This window comes from Phacochoerus africanus, chromosome 1 (genome assembly GCF_016906955.1).
Source record: "Phacochoerus africanus isolate WHEZ1 chromosome 1, ROS_Pafr_v1, whole genome shotgun sequence".
NCBI classification, from domain to species: Eukaryota; Metazoa; Chordata; class Mammalia; order Artiodactyla; family Suidae; genus Phacochoerus; species Phacochoerus africanus.
In genome coordinates this window covers 279,831,781-279,848,113 of record NC_062544.1, presented here as the reverse complement: position 1 = coordinate 279,848,113, position 16,333 = coordinate 279,831,781, and the positions used below count along the sequence as shown (strand labels likewise).

General features: G+C 47.2%; 1 protein-coding gene across 2 annotated transcripts in view; it reads right to left on the bottom strand.

The window, feature by feature from the left end:
- DOP1B (DOP1 leucine zipper like protein B) overlaps nucleotides 1-16,333 on the bottom strand; it is a 133,871-nt gene that overhangs the window by 111,355 nt on the left and 6,183 nt on the right. For both annotated transcript variants that reach the window (XM_047796175.1, XM_047796183.1), the window contains exon 2: nucleotides 14,831-14,995. In XM_047796175.1, the coding sequence (XP_047652131.1) occupies nucleotides 14,831-14,968 (138 nt within the window). In that variant the 5' untranslated portion in view covers nucleotides 14,969-14,995. The remainder of the gene's footprint in view (nucleotides 1-14,830; nucleotides 14,996-16,333) is intronic.

The following is a 16,333-nucleotide window of genomic DNA, read 5'->3' as shown; positions in this document are numbered from 1 at the left end:
CTACTACCGTCCCGCTAAAATGACAAAAATGAAAAGATCGCCATGTCCTGTGCTCTTACGATTTTAAAAATTAAAATTGTTAAAATGGCCATACCACTCAAAGCAAGCTACAGATAGTATGCAATGCCTTTCAAAATACACATGACACTTTTCACAGACGTAAAACAATTCAAAAATTCATCTGGAATCATAAAAGACCGTGAATTGCCATAACGATCTTGAGAAAAAAGAACAAATCTGGAAGTATCACCCTCCCAGACTTCAGACAATAATGCAAAGCTACAGTAATCAAAACAGCATGGTAATGCACAAACAACTGATACGTAGATCAATGGATGGAGAAAAGACAGTCTCTTCAACAACTGGTGCTGGGAAAACTGGACAACTACATGTAAAAGAATGACATTAGAATATTACCTTACACTATATACAAAAATAAACTCAAAATGGATTAAAGACCAAAATGGGTTAAATGTAAGACCTGAAATAGTAAAACCTCTAACAGAGAACGTAGGCAAAACACTCTTTGACATAAATCACAGCAATATTTTTTTTGGATATGACTTCTAAGGCAATAAAAATAAAAGCCAAAATAAATAAATGAGATCTAATTAAGCTTAAAAGCTTTTGTTGGAGTTCCCTGGTGGCCTGGTGGTTAAGGATCTAGCATTGTCACTGCTATGGCTTGGGTTCAATCCCTTGCCCTAGGAACTTCTATCACAAGTGTGGCCAAAAAAATAAATAAATAAACAAAATAAAACAAAAGCTTTTGCACAGCAAAGGATACCACTGACAAAATGAAAAGATAACCTACAGAATGGGAGAAAATATTTGCAAATGATAAGACTGACAAGGGGTTTATGTCCAAAATACACAAAGAGCTCAGACAACTCAATATCAAAAAAACCCCCAAACCACCCAATGAAAAAAATGGGCAGAAGACCTCAACAGACATTTTTTTTTTTTTGCTTTTTAGGGCTACACCTGTGGCATATGGAGGTTCCCAGGCTAGGGGTCAAATCGGAGCTGTAGTTGCTGGCCTATGCCGGAGCCATAGCAACGCGGAATCCCAGTCGCATCTGCAACCAACTCTACAGCTCACTGCAATGCTGGATTTTTAACCCACTGAGCAAGGCCAGGGATCGAACCTGTGTCCTCATGGATGCTAGTCAGATTTGTTAACTGCTGAACCACGACGGGGAACTCAACAGACATTTTTCCAAAGAAGACATGCAGGTGGCTAACAGGCACTTGAAAAGATGGTCAACATTGCTAATTAATTATTAAAGAAATGCAAATTAAAACAAGGTATTACCTCACAGCTGTCAGAATGGCTCTCTTCAAAAAGTTTACAAATCACAAATGTTGGTGAGGATGTGGAGAAAAGGGAGACCTTGAACACTGTTGACAGGAATGTAAATTGGTGCAGGCACTATGGAAAACAGTACAGATAACCCTACACTGCTAACAACAGAACCACCGTTTGATTCGGCAATTCTACCCCTGGGTTTATATCTGGAAAAAATCAAAACACTAATTTGAAATGATATATGCACCCCAATGTTCATAGCAGCACTATCTACAACACCCAAGATATGGAAGCTACTCAAGTGCTCATTAACAGAAGGATGGATAAAGAAGATGTGACACACACACACACACACACGGATATGACTCAGCCATTAAAAAGAATGAAATCTTCATTTGCAGCAATGTGGATGGACCTAGAGAATATTATATTTAGTGAAATAAGTCAGATAGAAAAAGACAAATATTGCATGATATCACTTTTTTTAAATCTTTTTGTCTTTTCTAAGGCCACACCTGTGGCATATGGAGGTTCCCAGGCTAGGGGTCCAATCGGAGCTGTAGCCACCAGCCTGTGCTAGAGCCACAGCAACGCGGGATCCGGTCGCATCTGCGCCGGATCCTTAACCCACTGAGCAAGGCCAGGGATCGAACCTGCAACCTCATGGTTCCTAGTCGGATTCACTAACCACTGAACCACGATGGGAACTCCAGCATGATTTCACTTTTATGTGGAACCTAAAAATGACACGAATGAATGCAAATACAAAACAGAAACAGACTCACGGATCTAGAAAACAAACTAGTGGTTATCAAAGGGATAAGGGAAGAGGGCACAGGCAAATTAGGGGGATAGGAGTAAGAGATACAAACTACTATGTATAAAATAGAAAAGCAACAAGGACATACTATATAGCACAGGAAATTACAGTCATTTAATAACTTTTAATGGAGTATAATCTTTAAAAGTGCTGAATCACTATGCTGTACACCTGAAGCTAATATAATATTGTGAAGCAACTACACTTCAATAATAATAAAACAAAAGAATGCCTATACCAAGTGCTGGCAAGAATAGGAAAGAGCTAGAGTTCCCATAACTTCTGGTGGGGTGGAAGACGATACAACTACTTTGGAAAACAAGTTGGCAGATTTTTAAAAAGTTAAATATATACTTACTGGAAGCAACCCAATGTCCATTAACAGGCAAATGGATAAATAAATGGTCTATGTCCATGAAATCCTGCTCAGCAGTAAGAAGGAATCAATCATCAATATATACAACTTGGATGATTTTCAAAATAGTTTTGTTGAGCGAAAGACGCCAGACCAGGAAAAAAAAGAGTATATACTTTATGAGTCTATTTTTTTCAATTTAATTTTTATATTGTATTGGGATATAGTTGATTTGTAATGTATTAGTTTCAGGTGTACAGCAAAGTGATTCAGCTATACATATACACATACACCCATTCCTTTTCAGATTCTTCTCCTTTCTAGGTTATTAAAGAATATTGAGTAGAGTTCCCTCTGCTATACGATAAGCCCTTGTTGGTTATCTATTTTATATATAGTAGTGTGTATATGTTGATCCGAGACTCCTAATTTATCCCTCCTGCAACCTTCCCCTTTGGTAACCCTAAATTTGTTTTCAAAGTCTGTGAGTCCGTTTCTGTCCTGTAAATAAGTTCATTTCTATCATTTTTTAAGAGTCCACATAACAGTGATATCATATGATATTTGTCTTTCTTTGTCTGACCTACTTCACTCAGTATGATAATCACTAGGTCCATCCATGCTGCTGCAAATAGCATTATTTCATTCTTTTTATGGCCAAGTAATATTCCATTATATATATTATCACATCTTTATCTGGAAGATGGATATATAGGTTGTTTCCATGTCTTGGCTATTGTAAATAGTGCTGCTATTAATACTGGGATGTATGTATCTTTTTGAATTATGGTTTTGTCCAGATATAGGCCCAGGAGTGGGATTGCTGGACCATATGGTAGTTCTATTTTTAGTTTTTTGAGGAAGATCCATACTGTTCTCCATAGTGGCTACACCAATTTACATTCCCACCAGTAGTGTAAGAGGGTTCCCTCTTCTTGACACCATCTCCAGCATTATTTGTAGACTTTTTGATGACGGCCATTCTGTCTAGTGTAAGTTGGTACCTCACTGTAGTTTTGGTTTGCATTTCACTCATAATTAGCAATGTTGAGCATCTTTTCATGTGTTTTTGGCCATCTGTATGTCTTCTCTGGAGAAATGTCTCTTTAGTGTATGAGTCTGTTGACATAAAATTTTCAAAAATGCAAACTAGTCAACAGTGATAGAAAACATCACCAGTCACCTGGGCATGGGGGGCAGAGAGGGGAGGCGGGGGGCCACAAAAGGTCATGAGGAATCTTCTGGGATGACGGGCGTATGCTCATTTCTTACGTGGTGATGGCTTCATAAGGATAGACGTGCATAAAAACTCATCAAATTGGAGTTCCCGTCGTGGCGCAGTGGTTAACAAATCCGACTAGGAACCATGAGGTTGCGGGTTCGGTCCCTGCCCTTGCTCAGTGGGTTAATGATCCGGCGTTGCCGTGAGCTGTGGTGTAGGTTGCAGACGTGGCTCGGATCCCGAGTTGCTGTGGCTCTGGCGTAGGCCGGTGGCTCCAGCTCCGATTCAACCCCTAGCCTGGGAACCTCCATATGCCGCAGGAGCGGCCCAAGAAATAGCAACAACAACAACAAAAAAGACAAAAGACAAAAAAACAAACAAACAACTCATCAAATTATACACTTCAAATACGTGTAGTTTATCATACCACAAAGCCGTGAAAAAAGAAAACGGAAGACTATTTTAAAAAGATAAATCGTGGGAAATGCCTGTATTTGACTCGAACACAAGCCTGAATATTGATGCTTACATTCAATCAGTCATCCTTTTGGCAAAATAGCCCAGTTTAACTTATTTCCTCGCCATAACAAAATATCACAGGCTGGGCAGTTGAAACAACAGAAATTTATTTCTCCCCATTCTGGAGGCTGGAAGCCCCGAATCAAGGTGCTGGCTGAGCCCGTTCTCCTCCCGAGGTGTTGATGGTGCCTGCTCACTGTGTCCTCGCATGGAGGGGAGGGAGCTCGCTCAGTCTAAGGCCAGAGTCCTACTGGATTAGGGCCTCACCCTTATGACCTCATTTAACCTTACTTACCTCCTGGAAACCCTACCACCAGACACAGTCACACTGCAGTGGGTTGGGGCTTCAAAGTATGAATTTGGTGTGTGTGTGGGGGGGGGGGGCGGCTTCTTTACCACAGCCTGTCTGACATGAAGTTTCTGGCTTCTTAACTTTCTTGCTAGTATTTCTAAAATGTAAAGGAACCATAGCCCTCTCCCCTATTCATAAACTCAATTCTGCCAGATGACCTTTTTAAAATTATTATTAGAAGAGCTTTTGTCACTAGATTGCTAGAGGACTAATTCACCTGTCCAAATCTGGACCATCTCCACCCTTCCAGCAGATCTGAAAGGAAGAACAGCACAAATATCCTTTGGTTGGATGCAAAGCAAATAGATTATCCTAGCTATAATTTCTGGAAGCATATCAGACTCCTTTTAGCACAGAGGAATGCTCTTTCCAGAAGGACCACGTCGGCCTTACGGTGTCTGAGTGGCTCGCAGCGGGGCCACTGTCTCAGCCCTGGCCAGTTCTCAGCTCCTTTTGGATAACGCATGGTAGGATAAGAAGCAGTAACATGACCTGAGCCTCGGGGCATCACCCACCAAAAGGATGACACAACAGCGGCAGAGGACTGGGCGCCTTCACGCATTAGGCATGGGAGTCCTGCCTGACGTTCGATTAGCTGCATCGCCTAAGTTCGGGGGCCAAGAACAGCAGAACACAGCCAGAAGCAAATGGCCCTGGGCTTGCCACTCTCCTGCAGAGGAGCAAGATCTACTTACAACCGAAAAGAGTCAATAATTTCCAGCCAGGTCCTTTGAATTTGGTCTCTTCTCAGAAGGCACCCAGGCCCATGTCCTTCCAGTATGACCCTAACACCCCACTTATCTGACACCTTCTACCCTCAAGGTCATCACCCTGGACGGCAGCCCAAGTTGCTGGAAAATGACTAAAATACTTGCCCTAAACTGCGACGCCAGCTCTCTTCCGGATGGGGCCCTAAAAGTGAGATGACAAGATGAAACCAGCATCATGAGGTGGAGGGGGGCTCAGGGCCCTACTCCAGTCACTCGCTGGGCAGAGCCGGGTCCAGGGGGCGCTGGGGTGGTGATTCCAAAAGCATCTCAGCAGAGGGAGGAAGAGGTTGGGGAGGAGGACCGCCAGGGCCCCCACAGGGAGACACAAAGGGAAGCCCAACCTGGAGGGCTGAACTCCCCTAAGGGAACACGCCTCACCAGCCCCCACAAGGAAGCCGGTGCAGAGCTGGCCAGGTGCAGGCAGCTGGGGCACGAGGCCTCAGGACCACGGTCTCAGTGTGTCTCCAGTGTGATGGTCTGGGGAGGTGGGGCCTTGGGGAGGTGATTAGGTCGTGAGGATGGAGCTCTGGAGAATGGGATTGGTGTCCTTGTAAAAGGGACCCCCCCAGAGCTCCCTGCCCCCTCCACCATGGAGGACTCAAGGGAAGACAAGCAACTGTGAACCAGGAAGAGGGCCCTCCCTAGACACCGAATCGGCTGGCACCTTGATCCTGACTTCCAGCCTCCAGAACTGAGAAACAAAAGTCTGCTGGTAAGCCCCCAAGTCTGTGGTATAAAAGCAGTCCGGGTGGACCAGGACAGCCGGGAGGCTGCCCTGGGTGACTCGGAAATTCTGGGCACACATGGTACAACCATACATATGAGAACTGAAGTTCTTCATGGCGCTCCAGGGCAATAAAAAAGAGATTAAATAACTAACACTCTACTCTTTCATGAGGCACATGATGACAAGCTGACTGGGCTTCCATTAAAAATTAGATTTTTGGGGAGTTCCCGTCGTGGCTCAGTGGTTAACGAATCCGACTAGGAACCATGAGGTTGTGGGTTTGGTCCCTGGCCTTGCTCAGTGGATTAACGATCCGGCGTTGCCATGAGCTGTGGTGTAGGTCGCAGGCGCAGCTCGGATCCTGCATTGCTGTGGCTGTGGCGTAGGCTGGCAGTTACAGCTCAGATTAGACCCCTAGCCTGGGAACCTCCACACGCCGAGGGTGTGGCCCTAGGAAAGGCAAAAAAAAAAAAAAAATTAGGTTTTTGGGGGAGTTCCCATCATGGCACAGCAGAAACGAATCCAACTAGGAATCACGAGGTTGAGGGTTTGATCCCTGGCCTCGCTCAGTGGGTTAAGGATCTGGTGTTGCTGTGAGCTATGGTGTAGGTCACAGACTCGGCTCGGATCTGGTGTTGCTGTGGCATAAGCTGGCAGCTGGAGCCCTGATTTGACCTCTAGCCTGGGAACCGCCATATGCTGCTGGTGAGGCCCTTAAAAGAAAAAACGGGTTTTTTTTTTTTTTTTTAAAGTTGATATATGAAGAGACAATCTGTATCTCACTGTCAGACCCTGTTATGGGCTAAAGTGAGTCCCCAGATTCCTATGTTGAAACCCTGACCCCCAGAAGCTCAGAATGCAGTTATATCTGGAGACAGGGCCCTTAGAGAGGTAACAAGGTACAATGAGCCCACATGGGTGGTGTTCAACACTTCTGGTGTCCTTATAGGATGAGGCGTTCAGGACACTGACAGGGAAGAGGACACAGGGAGAAGCAGTTGTCCCCAAGCCAAGGAGAAATGCCTCACAAGAAACTGAACCTGCCAACACCTTGATCCTAGATGCCCAGCCTCCAGATGGTGAGGAAATCCAGCTCTGTGCTGTCAGTACAGTCTGCGGTACTTTGTTACGACAGCCCTGGCAGAATAATGCAGACCCCAAACCAAAGAGGCTTCCATGGGAACTGATGCTATTTAAAAGAGAAGCAGTTAGCAGGGCATGGGTAAATGTCAGGGTCTAAGCGAGACTCATCACGTGTTCAGGTGCAAAGAGCCAGAACCGTCCACCTGGTCCCCGAGCTCTGGTCACCATCTTCCCATCATGCCACAGCAAGGAGGCTCTGCTTTAAAAAGGAGATGCTTGGAGTTCCCGTCATGGCGCAGTGGTTAATGAATCTGACCAGGAACCATGATGTTGCGGGTTCAATCCCTGGCCTTGCTCAGTGGGTTGAGGATCCGGTGTTGCCATGAGCTGAGGTGTAGGTTGCAGACGCGGCTCGGATCCCGTGTTGCTGTGGCTCTAGCGTAGGCCGGTGGCTACGGCTGATTCGACCCCTAGCCTGGGAATCTCTATATGCCTCGGAAGTGGCCCTAGAAAAGGCAAAAAGACCAAAATAAATAAATAAATAAAATAAAATTAAAAAGTAATTAAAAAGGAGATGCTTGTTGTTAAGCAATAAGATTTTAGAAACTAAAACACATAACAACCCCAAGACCTATTTCTGTTGCTATGCATGTTACCTGCTTTCTGGCCATTTTGTGAAACAGTAAAGCAGTAGGATATTGAATAAAAGCAGGAAAAAAAAAAAAGTGGTTCATTTAGGACCATTACGACACTTTTTTTTTTTTTTTAAAAAACTTAGAAGTTCCCGTTGTGGCGCAGTGGTTAACGAATCCGACTAGGAACCATGAGGTTGTGGGTTCGGTCCTTGCCCTTGCTCAGTGGGTTAACGATCCGGTGTTGCCGTGAGCTGTGGTGTAGGTTGCAGACGCGGCTCGGATCCCGCATTGCTGTGGCTCTGGCGTAGGCCGGTGGCTACAGCTCCGATTTGACCCCTAGCCTGGGAACCTCCATATGCCGTGGGAACAGCCCAAAGAAATAGCAAAAAGACAAAAAAAAAAAAAAAGCTTTAGTGCTAAGGTTTTTTGTCTTTTTAGGGCCCCACCCGCAGCACATGGAGGTTCCCAGGCTAGGGGTTGAGTCAGAGCTAAAGCTGCCAGCCTCCACCACAGCCACAGTAATGGAAGATCCGAGCCACGTCTGTGATCTACACCACAGCTCACAGCAATGCCAGATCCTTAACCCACTGAGCGAGGCCAAGGATTGAACCTGCATCCCCATGGATACTAGTCGGGTTCGGTAAACAATGAGCCATGACGGGAACCCCTAGTGCTAAGGTTTTTTATTTTTACTTGTTTGCTTTTTAGGGCCGCACCTGCTGCATATGGAAATTACAGGTTAGGGGTCTAACTGGAGCTGCAGCTGCCAGCCTACACCACAGCCACACCAGATCCAAGCCACATCTGGGACCTACACCACAGCCCATAGCAATGCTGGATTCTTTAACCCACTGGGTGAGGCCAAGGATCAAATCCACATCCTTGCGGAGACAACGTCAGGCCCTGAACCCACCCAGCCACAACGGGAACTCTAAGAAAATTCTTCATCACATCAACTCTGATCAGGCATACTTGAATGCAGAAGCTGAGGGTCTCCCAGAAGCATGCTGATAGAGGCTTGCCCTCTCCAGCATCCTCTCAAACTCTCTGCGTCCAGTAACTGATCTGGGTGCTGAGGCTGCTCACTTCTACTCCAAGGGTGCCAAGGTCAGGCTCACTCCCCACGCATCAGCCAGAGGGATTCCTCTGCCAAGAAAGGCAGCCGAGGGTCACCTTGCTCAAAGCCTGTCTGGAAAGGCAGTGGCTTCCCTCCATCACGGTTCAAAAGCCATGATCTGCCCAGGCTACCTCTCCTCTCTCACCCCCGTCACCTCTCCAGCCACGCCCATCCGGCTGTACTTGGACACAGGCCTGCACCCCAGATGGCCTCCCTGCCAGCCAGCTCGCTGCACCTGGGCCTCTGCGCAAATCTCAAATGTCACTTTATGAGAGAGCCATCTCTGTTTGAGCCAGCATCCCATCCGCCTTCCCTGCTACCAACTCTCCTGGTGAATTTCTCCTCTTAGCATTCAGCGCCTGACATCACATGTATTTGCTGTCTGTCTGCCACTTATGCCCTACGAATCATGTGTTCAATGCTGGGTCCCCAGCACCGACATGTTCAGTCTACCTTGGTTCGACCACTGTCTCCGACTGTCAGGGCTTCTGTAACAAAGCACCATCTACCCGGGGGGCTCACAGAAACAGCAACGGAGGCCAGGAATCAGCAGGGCTGGTTCCCCCCGAGGCTGGGAAGGAGAAACGGCTCCAGGCTGCTCTCCTGGCAGTTTTCCGGCCCTCTCGGTGTTCCTCGGCTTTTAACTGCATCCGCCTCCAGTCTCTGCCCTCCATCCTCATGTGGCATCTTCCCTCTCTGCCTGTCTGTGTCCATGTCCAAATTTCCCCTTTTTATAAGGACATGCTCATCCTGGATCACGTCCTCATTTTACCTTGATTGGCTCTGGAAAGATCAGATCTATAAATAAGGTCACACGCTGAGATCCTGGGGGTTAGGCCACAACGTTTCTGGAGGACACAATTCGATCCATAACAATCGCTTGGCAGCCATATGACATCGGCAAGCCAGTTACCTTCCCCGGGAGAATGGGGCTAATACTTGGGTCTCCCTCATTTGGCTCATGAAGAAAGCAAAGAGGTGCACCCTTGTTCCTCTACAGGAACCACAGAGGTGCTGACAGGAAGACGGCTGGGGGCCCTGCACCAGAGCACAGGGTTGGAGGCCGGCAGACAGGGTCTGTGTCCTCCCTCTGCTACTTGTGGGCGATGACTTCACCAGAGTCCAACCTCAAGTGTGAACGAGGAGGCACGCCCGTCCTCGGCACGCAGCCCTCGCTCTCTGGGTGTCAGCCGCGGTCCGCTGGGCCGAGGGAGGGATGGGCGGCATCACCCTCATCCCACCCACATGGTGCAAATTCATCAAGCGGGCTGCACGCCCTCACGACCTAATCACGGCCACAGAGAACAGGAAGCTCAAGCAAAGAGGACACAGGTGTGGGGGGCATGGACTTGGCTAACAACTTTAACAAAAAGTAGTCTTCTAATTACACTTTATTTTTTTTCCTTTTACAGTCACACCTGTGGCATACAGAAGTTCCCAGGCCAGGGGTGGGATTGGAACTGCAGCTGCCAGCCCACCCCACAGCCACAGCCACAAGGGATCTGAGCAGCACCTGTGATGTATACTAAAAGCTTGCGGCAATGCCAGACCCGTAACCCACGGAGCGAGGCCAGGGATCAAACCTGTATCCTCATGGACACTCTGCCAGGTTCTTAACCCGCTGAGCCACAACGGGAACTCCAAAAGTAGTCTTTTTAAACACTTATCCAATACGACTCATAACGCACCACCCACGGACATCACACTGGGACGTCTACCAGGTGCTCAAACTAACGCGTCCCAAAGGGGACAGTGGTCTCCCCGCTCAGCCCTCGACCCGGCTCCTCCCCCTTCTCCTGATGGCATCCTTCGGCTCCTCAAGCCAGAAACCTGGGAGAACACCTGCGAGTCACACTTGCCGCCTCTTTTTCTCTTACATCCCACATCTGATCCAGAGGCAACACCTTCGAAACACATTCAGAATCCAAGCACCTCTGTACGGGCCTGCTTCTGGTACAGCAACGGCTCCTAAATGCTCTCCCTGTGTCTGCCTTGCCAAACCCCACCCTGGCAGGGCACCTGGAAATGGGTCTGGCACCTAAAAGGGAAGCCAGGCCATGCCACTCTGCTGGATGGCTCCCCCCAGCTCAAGGGGCCACTGCCAGATTCTCCTGTGGAAGGACCTATAAGATCAGACGCCCTCCCCAGCCCTTTCCTCTGCGGCCTCGTTTCCCCTCACTGGCTTTGTGACACCCTCCCTGGCCTCAGACACACCAGAGCCTCTGCACTTGGTCAAATGGCACCATCTCAGCAAGGTCTTCCTAGACGACCCCATTTAATGTCACACTGTCCCCTCCCTCCCTTACTGTTCCCACAACACTCATTACCACCTAAAAGCCCATATACTCCGCTTATCACCCAGCTTCCCCGCCCCCAGCAGAATGAGGGCGGGGTCTTGTCTGTTTTGCTCTCTGCCGCCCCTGGCACCTACTGACACATTTTGAAGGCACTCAGGTGGCTAGCGAATGAATGAATGGATGAATGGCCACCACTTTCAAAATTCAACTGTACTCAATAACCTGCCTTTCAGAAGTCAGGTTACAACGATAAAACATTTTTGGAAGTTTTTCAGGTATACTGAAAACAAAGCCTTCTATTTAACCTCACTGCTTAAGAACTGCACTTTCTAAGCCTATAATTTGGCCTCCCTCAAAATGTATACATTCCTAAGTAAATGGAAAGACATCCTGTGTTTACGGATTAGAAAACGATATTCGTTTGGTTTTTTTCTTTCTGTGCCCAAGGCATGCAGAAATTCCTGGGGCAGGAACTGAACCTCTGCCACAACAGTGACCCCAGCCTCTGCAGTGACAACGCTGAATCCTTAAAGCCACTGTGCCATCAGAGAACTCTTCAGAAGACAATATTGCTAACATGGCACTACTCCCCAAAGCCATCTACAGAGTCAATGCAAGCTCTCTCAAAATCCCAATTGGCTTTTTTTTGCAGAAATTGACAAGCTGATCCTAAAATCCATATGGAATATCAAAGAATCCCGAACAGCTAGAACAATTTTAAAAAAGAACAACAAAGTTGGAAGACTCTTACTTCCCATTTCAAAACTTATTAGAGGAGTTCCCTTGTGGCTCAGTGGGTTAAAGATCCATTATTGTCATTGCTATAGCTCTGTTACAAAGGTGCTGAGGGCTCAATCCCTGGTCAGGGAATTTCTGCATGCTGCAAGTGAAGCCAAAAAGTTAAAAAAAAAAAAGCTTATTAGTCAAAATGTGCGGTACTGGCCTAAGGGTAAATATACAGATCAATGGAAAAAATGAAAGCCCAGATACAAACCCCTCTCTTTATGGCTACTTGATTTCCAACAAGGGTTCCAACACCTTTAAAAAAGAACAGTCTCTGGAGTTCCCACTGTGGTACTGTGGATTAAGAATCCGCAGTAGCTTAGGTCACTCTGGAGATGCAGGTTCACTCCCTGGCCTGGTGCAGTGCGTTGAGGATCAGGTGTTGTCACAGCTGTGGCTCAGATTTGATCCCTGGCCTAGAAACATCCATATGCCCTGGGCATGGCCATTAAAAAAAGATAAACAGCGTAGTTTAAACACGGACCTAATACTTGAATAGAAATTTCTCCAGTCGATGGCCATACCACCTTGAATGCGCCCAGTCTCTTCTGAATAGAAGTTTCTCCAAGGAAGATATACAAATGGCCAACAAGCAAATGAAAAGATATTCAAAAAAAAGGAAAACCATGACAATAAGTGTTATTGAGGATGAGAAGAAAATGGAACCCTCATACACTGCAGGGAGGCACATCAAGTGGGGCAGCCACCAAGGAAAACAGCTCGGTGGGTCCCCAACAAAGTTCAATATAGATTCACCGCACAACGGAGTAATTCCACTCCTAGGTGCATACTTAAAAGAAAGGATGACAGGTGTTCAAACAAAAACTTGTACACATATATCCATACAGCGCTATTCACGATGGCCAAAAGGCAGAAACCCCACTGATGACTGGATAAGCACACTGTGATCTCGTCATACGATGGAGCATCATTCAGCTGTAATAAGCAATGAAGTACTGATACACCCACAACATGGATGAACCTTGAAACACGCCAAGTGGAAGAAGCCAGACACAAAAGGCCACATTCCTGTGTGACTTATTTTCTGTGAAATATCCACAGACCCAGAAAGCAGGTCAGTGGTTGCCAGGGGCTGGGGAAAGGGAGGAACGAGGAGGGTTTCCTCTGGGGGTGGTGAAAACCATCCCGGACGTAGAGTGGGGATGGCTGCGTAACATTATAGATGTACTAAAAGCCACTTAACCATACACTTTAAACTGGGTGAAGACTAAATTTTATGTTACATGAATTTTAACTCAACAAAAAACATAATGAACACATGTCCTCCCCGCTAAAAGCATCTTTTTAGATTCCAGAGAGTCAAGGGCTAAAAGAGTGAAACACCTGGAAGAACCCAAACCTGTCCAAATCCCATTCCAGGGCTTCTCCCTTCCCCCTAAAAAAGCGGCCCACCTTCATGCAAGAGAGTGAATGTTCTCTTCAGCTGGAAAGGTTAGCACTCTACAACCAAAGCACTCGCCAGCTCTTATTTGCTGTTTGATGACATGCCTCCATCCCAGCCAGCACCAGCCACGAGGCTCCCGTGCTGTAAATACACCTTGCAGAGACTGGGCAGTTTCCTGGCCACTACCTGTAATAGCTGCCTATCTCCTTGGTGCCATATGTGGGTGCTGAGAGCTGCTTTCCGGCGGCTGGTGCTAGAAAGCTGCCTGGGCGTTGCCCACCCCACCCCCGAGCCCATGGTCAGGCTGCTTGTATTCTCACTCCCCGGTTTCTTGAAGAGGTAAATAGAGGTTCTTTCTCTTTAGCGAGGTCTCTTAGAGGCCCCTGGGGGGTGTGGCCTGGGGAGTGAGGACCATCCAGACCAGGCTGGGCATCTCCTATGTCCATCTTACATCCTCACAGCAGGTCAGGGTACCCCAGAGGGCTCCAGAGTCAGCTGCCACAGCCAGGAGCCCGAGCCAGGCAGCAAGAGAGCCAGGTACAGCCTCTTCGAGGGCCAAATATCTTCCTCCTACAGGGCACAGTGGTCACCCTCCTTCCAGGCAGGATGCGAAAATACAACAGCCTCATCCATAGAGCACGAAGTCAGGTCTACATATGACCAGTTTTGATCTTCCTGGACCTGACTCTCTCTCTCTCTCTCTCTCTCTCTCTCACACACACACACACACACACACACACAATCTCTGGGCAGATTTCCACACGGATTTCATCTTTTTTCTTCTGGGTGTTACTAGTCAGCAGTAAAATGGTAGACCAGAAACAAAAATGCTAAGCAGTACACAGAAGACAATTTATCTGTGAATAGCTGGACACTAAAAATCTATCTTGTTTAGGGAGTTCCCGTTGTGGCTCAGTGGGTTAAGAACTGACTAATATGCATGAGGACACAGGTTCGATCCCTGGCCTCACTCAGTGGGTTAAGGATCTGGCGTTGCCGTGAGCTGTGGTGTAGGTCACTGATGCGGCTCGGATCTGGTGTGGCTGTGGTGTAGGCCATAGCTGCAGCTCTGATTCCACCCCGGTTCTGAGAACTTCCATATGCTGCAGGTGTGGCCCTAAGAAAAAAAAAAAATGAGCCCAAACAGGTCCAAATCCCTTGCTTAGACTTAAATATTGCTGAGAAGATGACTCTTCTGCTGTTCGATCAACTATCTTCCATACCATATGTCTATGCTTAGGAGAAAAGGACTGGAAGGCGGCAAGTACCCCGAAAGGTACCTTGGGTAACTGGGTGACAGAACCACGGGCCTTTCTTCCTATCTAAGGGCTGTAATCGGCAGGCAGCGTAACATTAAGAAGACAAGTCCTTGAAGGAATGAAAGGGCAGGGGTGTCCCTGCCTCTGTGCCACCCAAACGCTCCCCGCCCCACGTACCTTGTTGAGCTTGCCCAGTGAGGATATGAGATCCGCCCACTCGCTGGAGGACTCAAAATTTCTTAGAGCCTTTTCAATCACGGAAGAGTAACTCCTGTATCTGTAATCATTCAACAGCTCCTGCTCTTCCGGGTCCATCTTACATCCTCGCAGCAGGTCAGGGAGCTGAGAGGGAAGCAAAGAATAAACAAATGAGGCAGCCCTTCGAGGATGAGGCGCGTTCCCAGCCCAGGGCTCCAGAGAACACGCATCCACAAACACTCCTCTGCACAAACGCACTGGGCGAGCCAACTCAAATATTTAGCAAGGCTTCTGAGCCAGGCACTGTGGCAGATGAAAGATAAATAGTTCCGGCCTTCCTGGACTCAGAGGGAGACAAATGGACGGGGCAGAAAGAAGCAAAATGCTAGGGTCCCACTTAATGGACAAAAGGTATTCTAGGAGCAAAACTCAGAACGTGACTAACTGTCTGTTGTTGCCAACTGCTGATTTTTTCTTTTCTTTTCTTTTTCTCGTCACACCTGCAGCGTGCAGAAGTTCCAGGCCAGGGATCGAACCCGAGCCACACCGTGATAATGCGGGATCCTTAACCGCTAGGCCACCTGGGAACTCCCCAAGAGGTAATTTTGAATGCAGATGGTATCTTTCAACGTAGGGCGTTTACACAACCTAAGGAAAGCGGATCTACAGTCTTAACTGAACATCTGTTTAGCAATCCAACTGTCTCCAGCTACGCTCTGAGAGAGGACTGGAAATATTCTACAAGAAAATTGGGTGAAAAAAAAAGACTGAACACCTAAGGATGTGTTATTCCCACTGTGGCACAGGGTTAAGGATCCGGCCTCTCTGCAGCAGCTCAGGCTTGGTCCCTGGCCTGGGAGCTTCCATATGCCTTGTATGCAGCAAAAAGAGAAAACAAAACAAACAAAAAATAAGGATGTCAGAGAGAAGGGTCTGACAGCAGTGGTATCAGAAATGCACCATGTGCCTGTGCAGTTATCAAGTGGCACTTAATGCCAGGCCCCTGACAGGTGCTGTCCTGACAGCGCTGTGCCTCCAGGTACAGAATCTGGATGTACATGTGTCATGCCAGGCCCCTGGCGGTCGTCGTTTTGTTCTTGCCCTTGGACATTCTTTGATGGATTCTTTTATTTTGTTCTGTGGTTAGATGCATTCATTATATATGAACCACTGCAGTTACTGCAAAGCCTGAGACATCCACTGCCTGATCCCAATGCCAAAGCGACCATTTCCTTTTCTTTTCATCCCCGATGTGACAAAAGGAAACAAGAGATGCTGCAAATTTGCCTTTGGGAAAACATCCATCATTTATGCATTCTAACATAAAGAAATGCATGCCTAAAGTTTTTTTTTTTTTTTTTTTTTTGTATGCCTTCATTAAAAAAAAAAAAAATCTGGACTTTCCTTCATGGAGCAGTGGAAACGAAGCCGACTAGGAACCATGAGATTGCAGATTTAATCCTGCTCTTGCTAAGTGAGTTA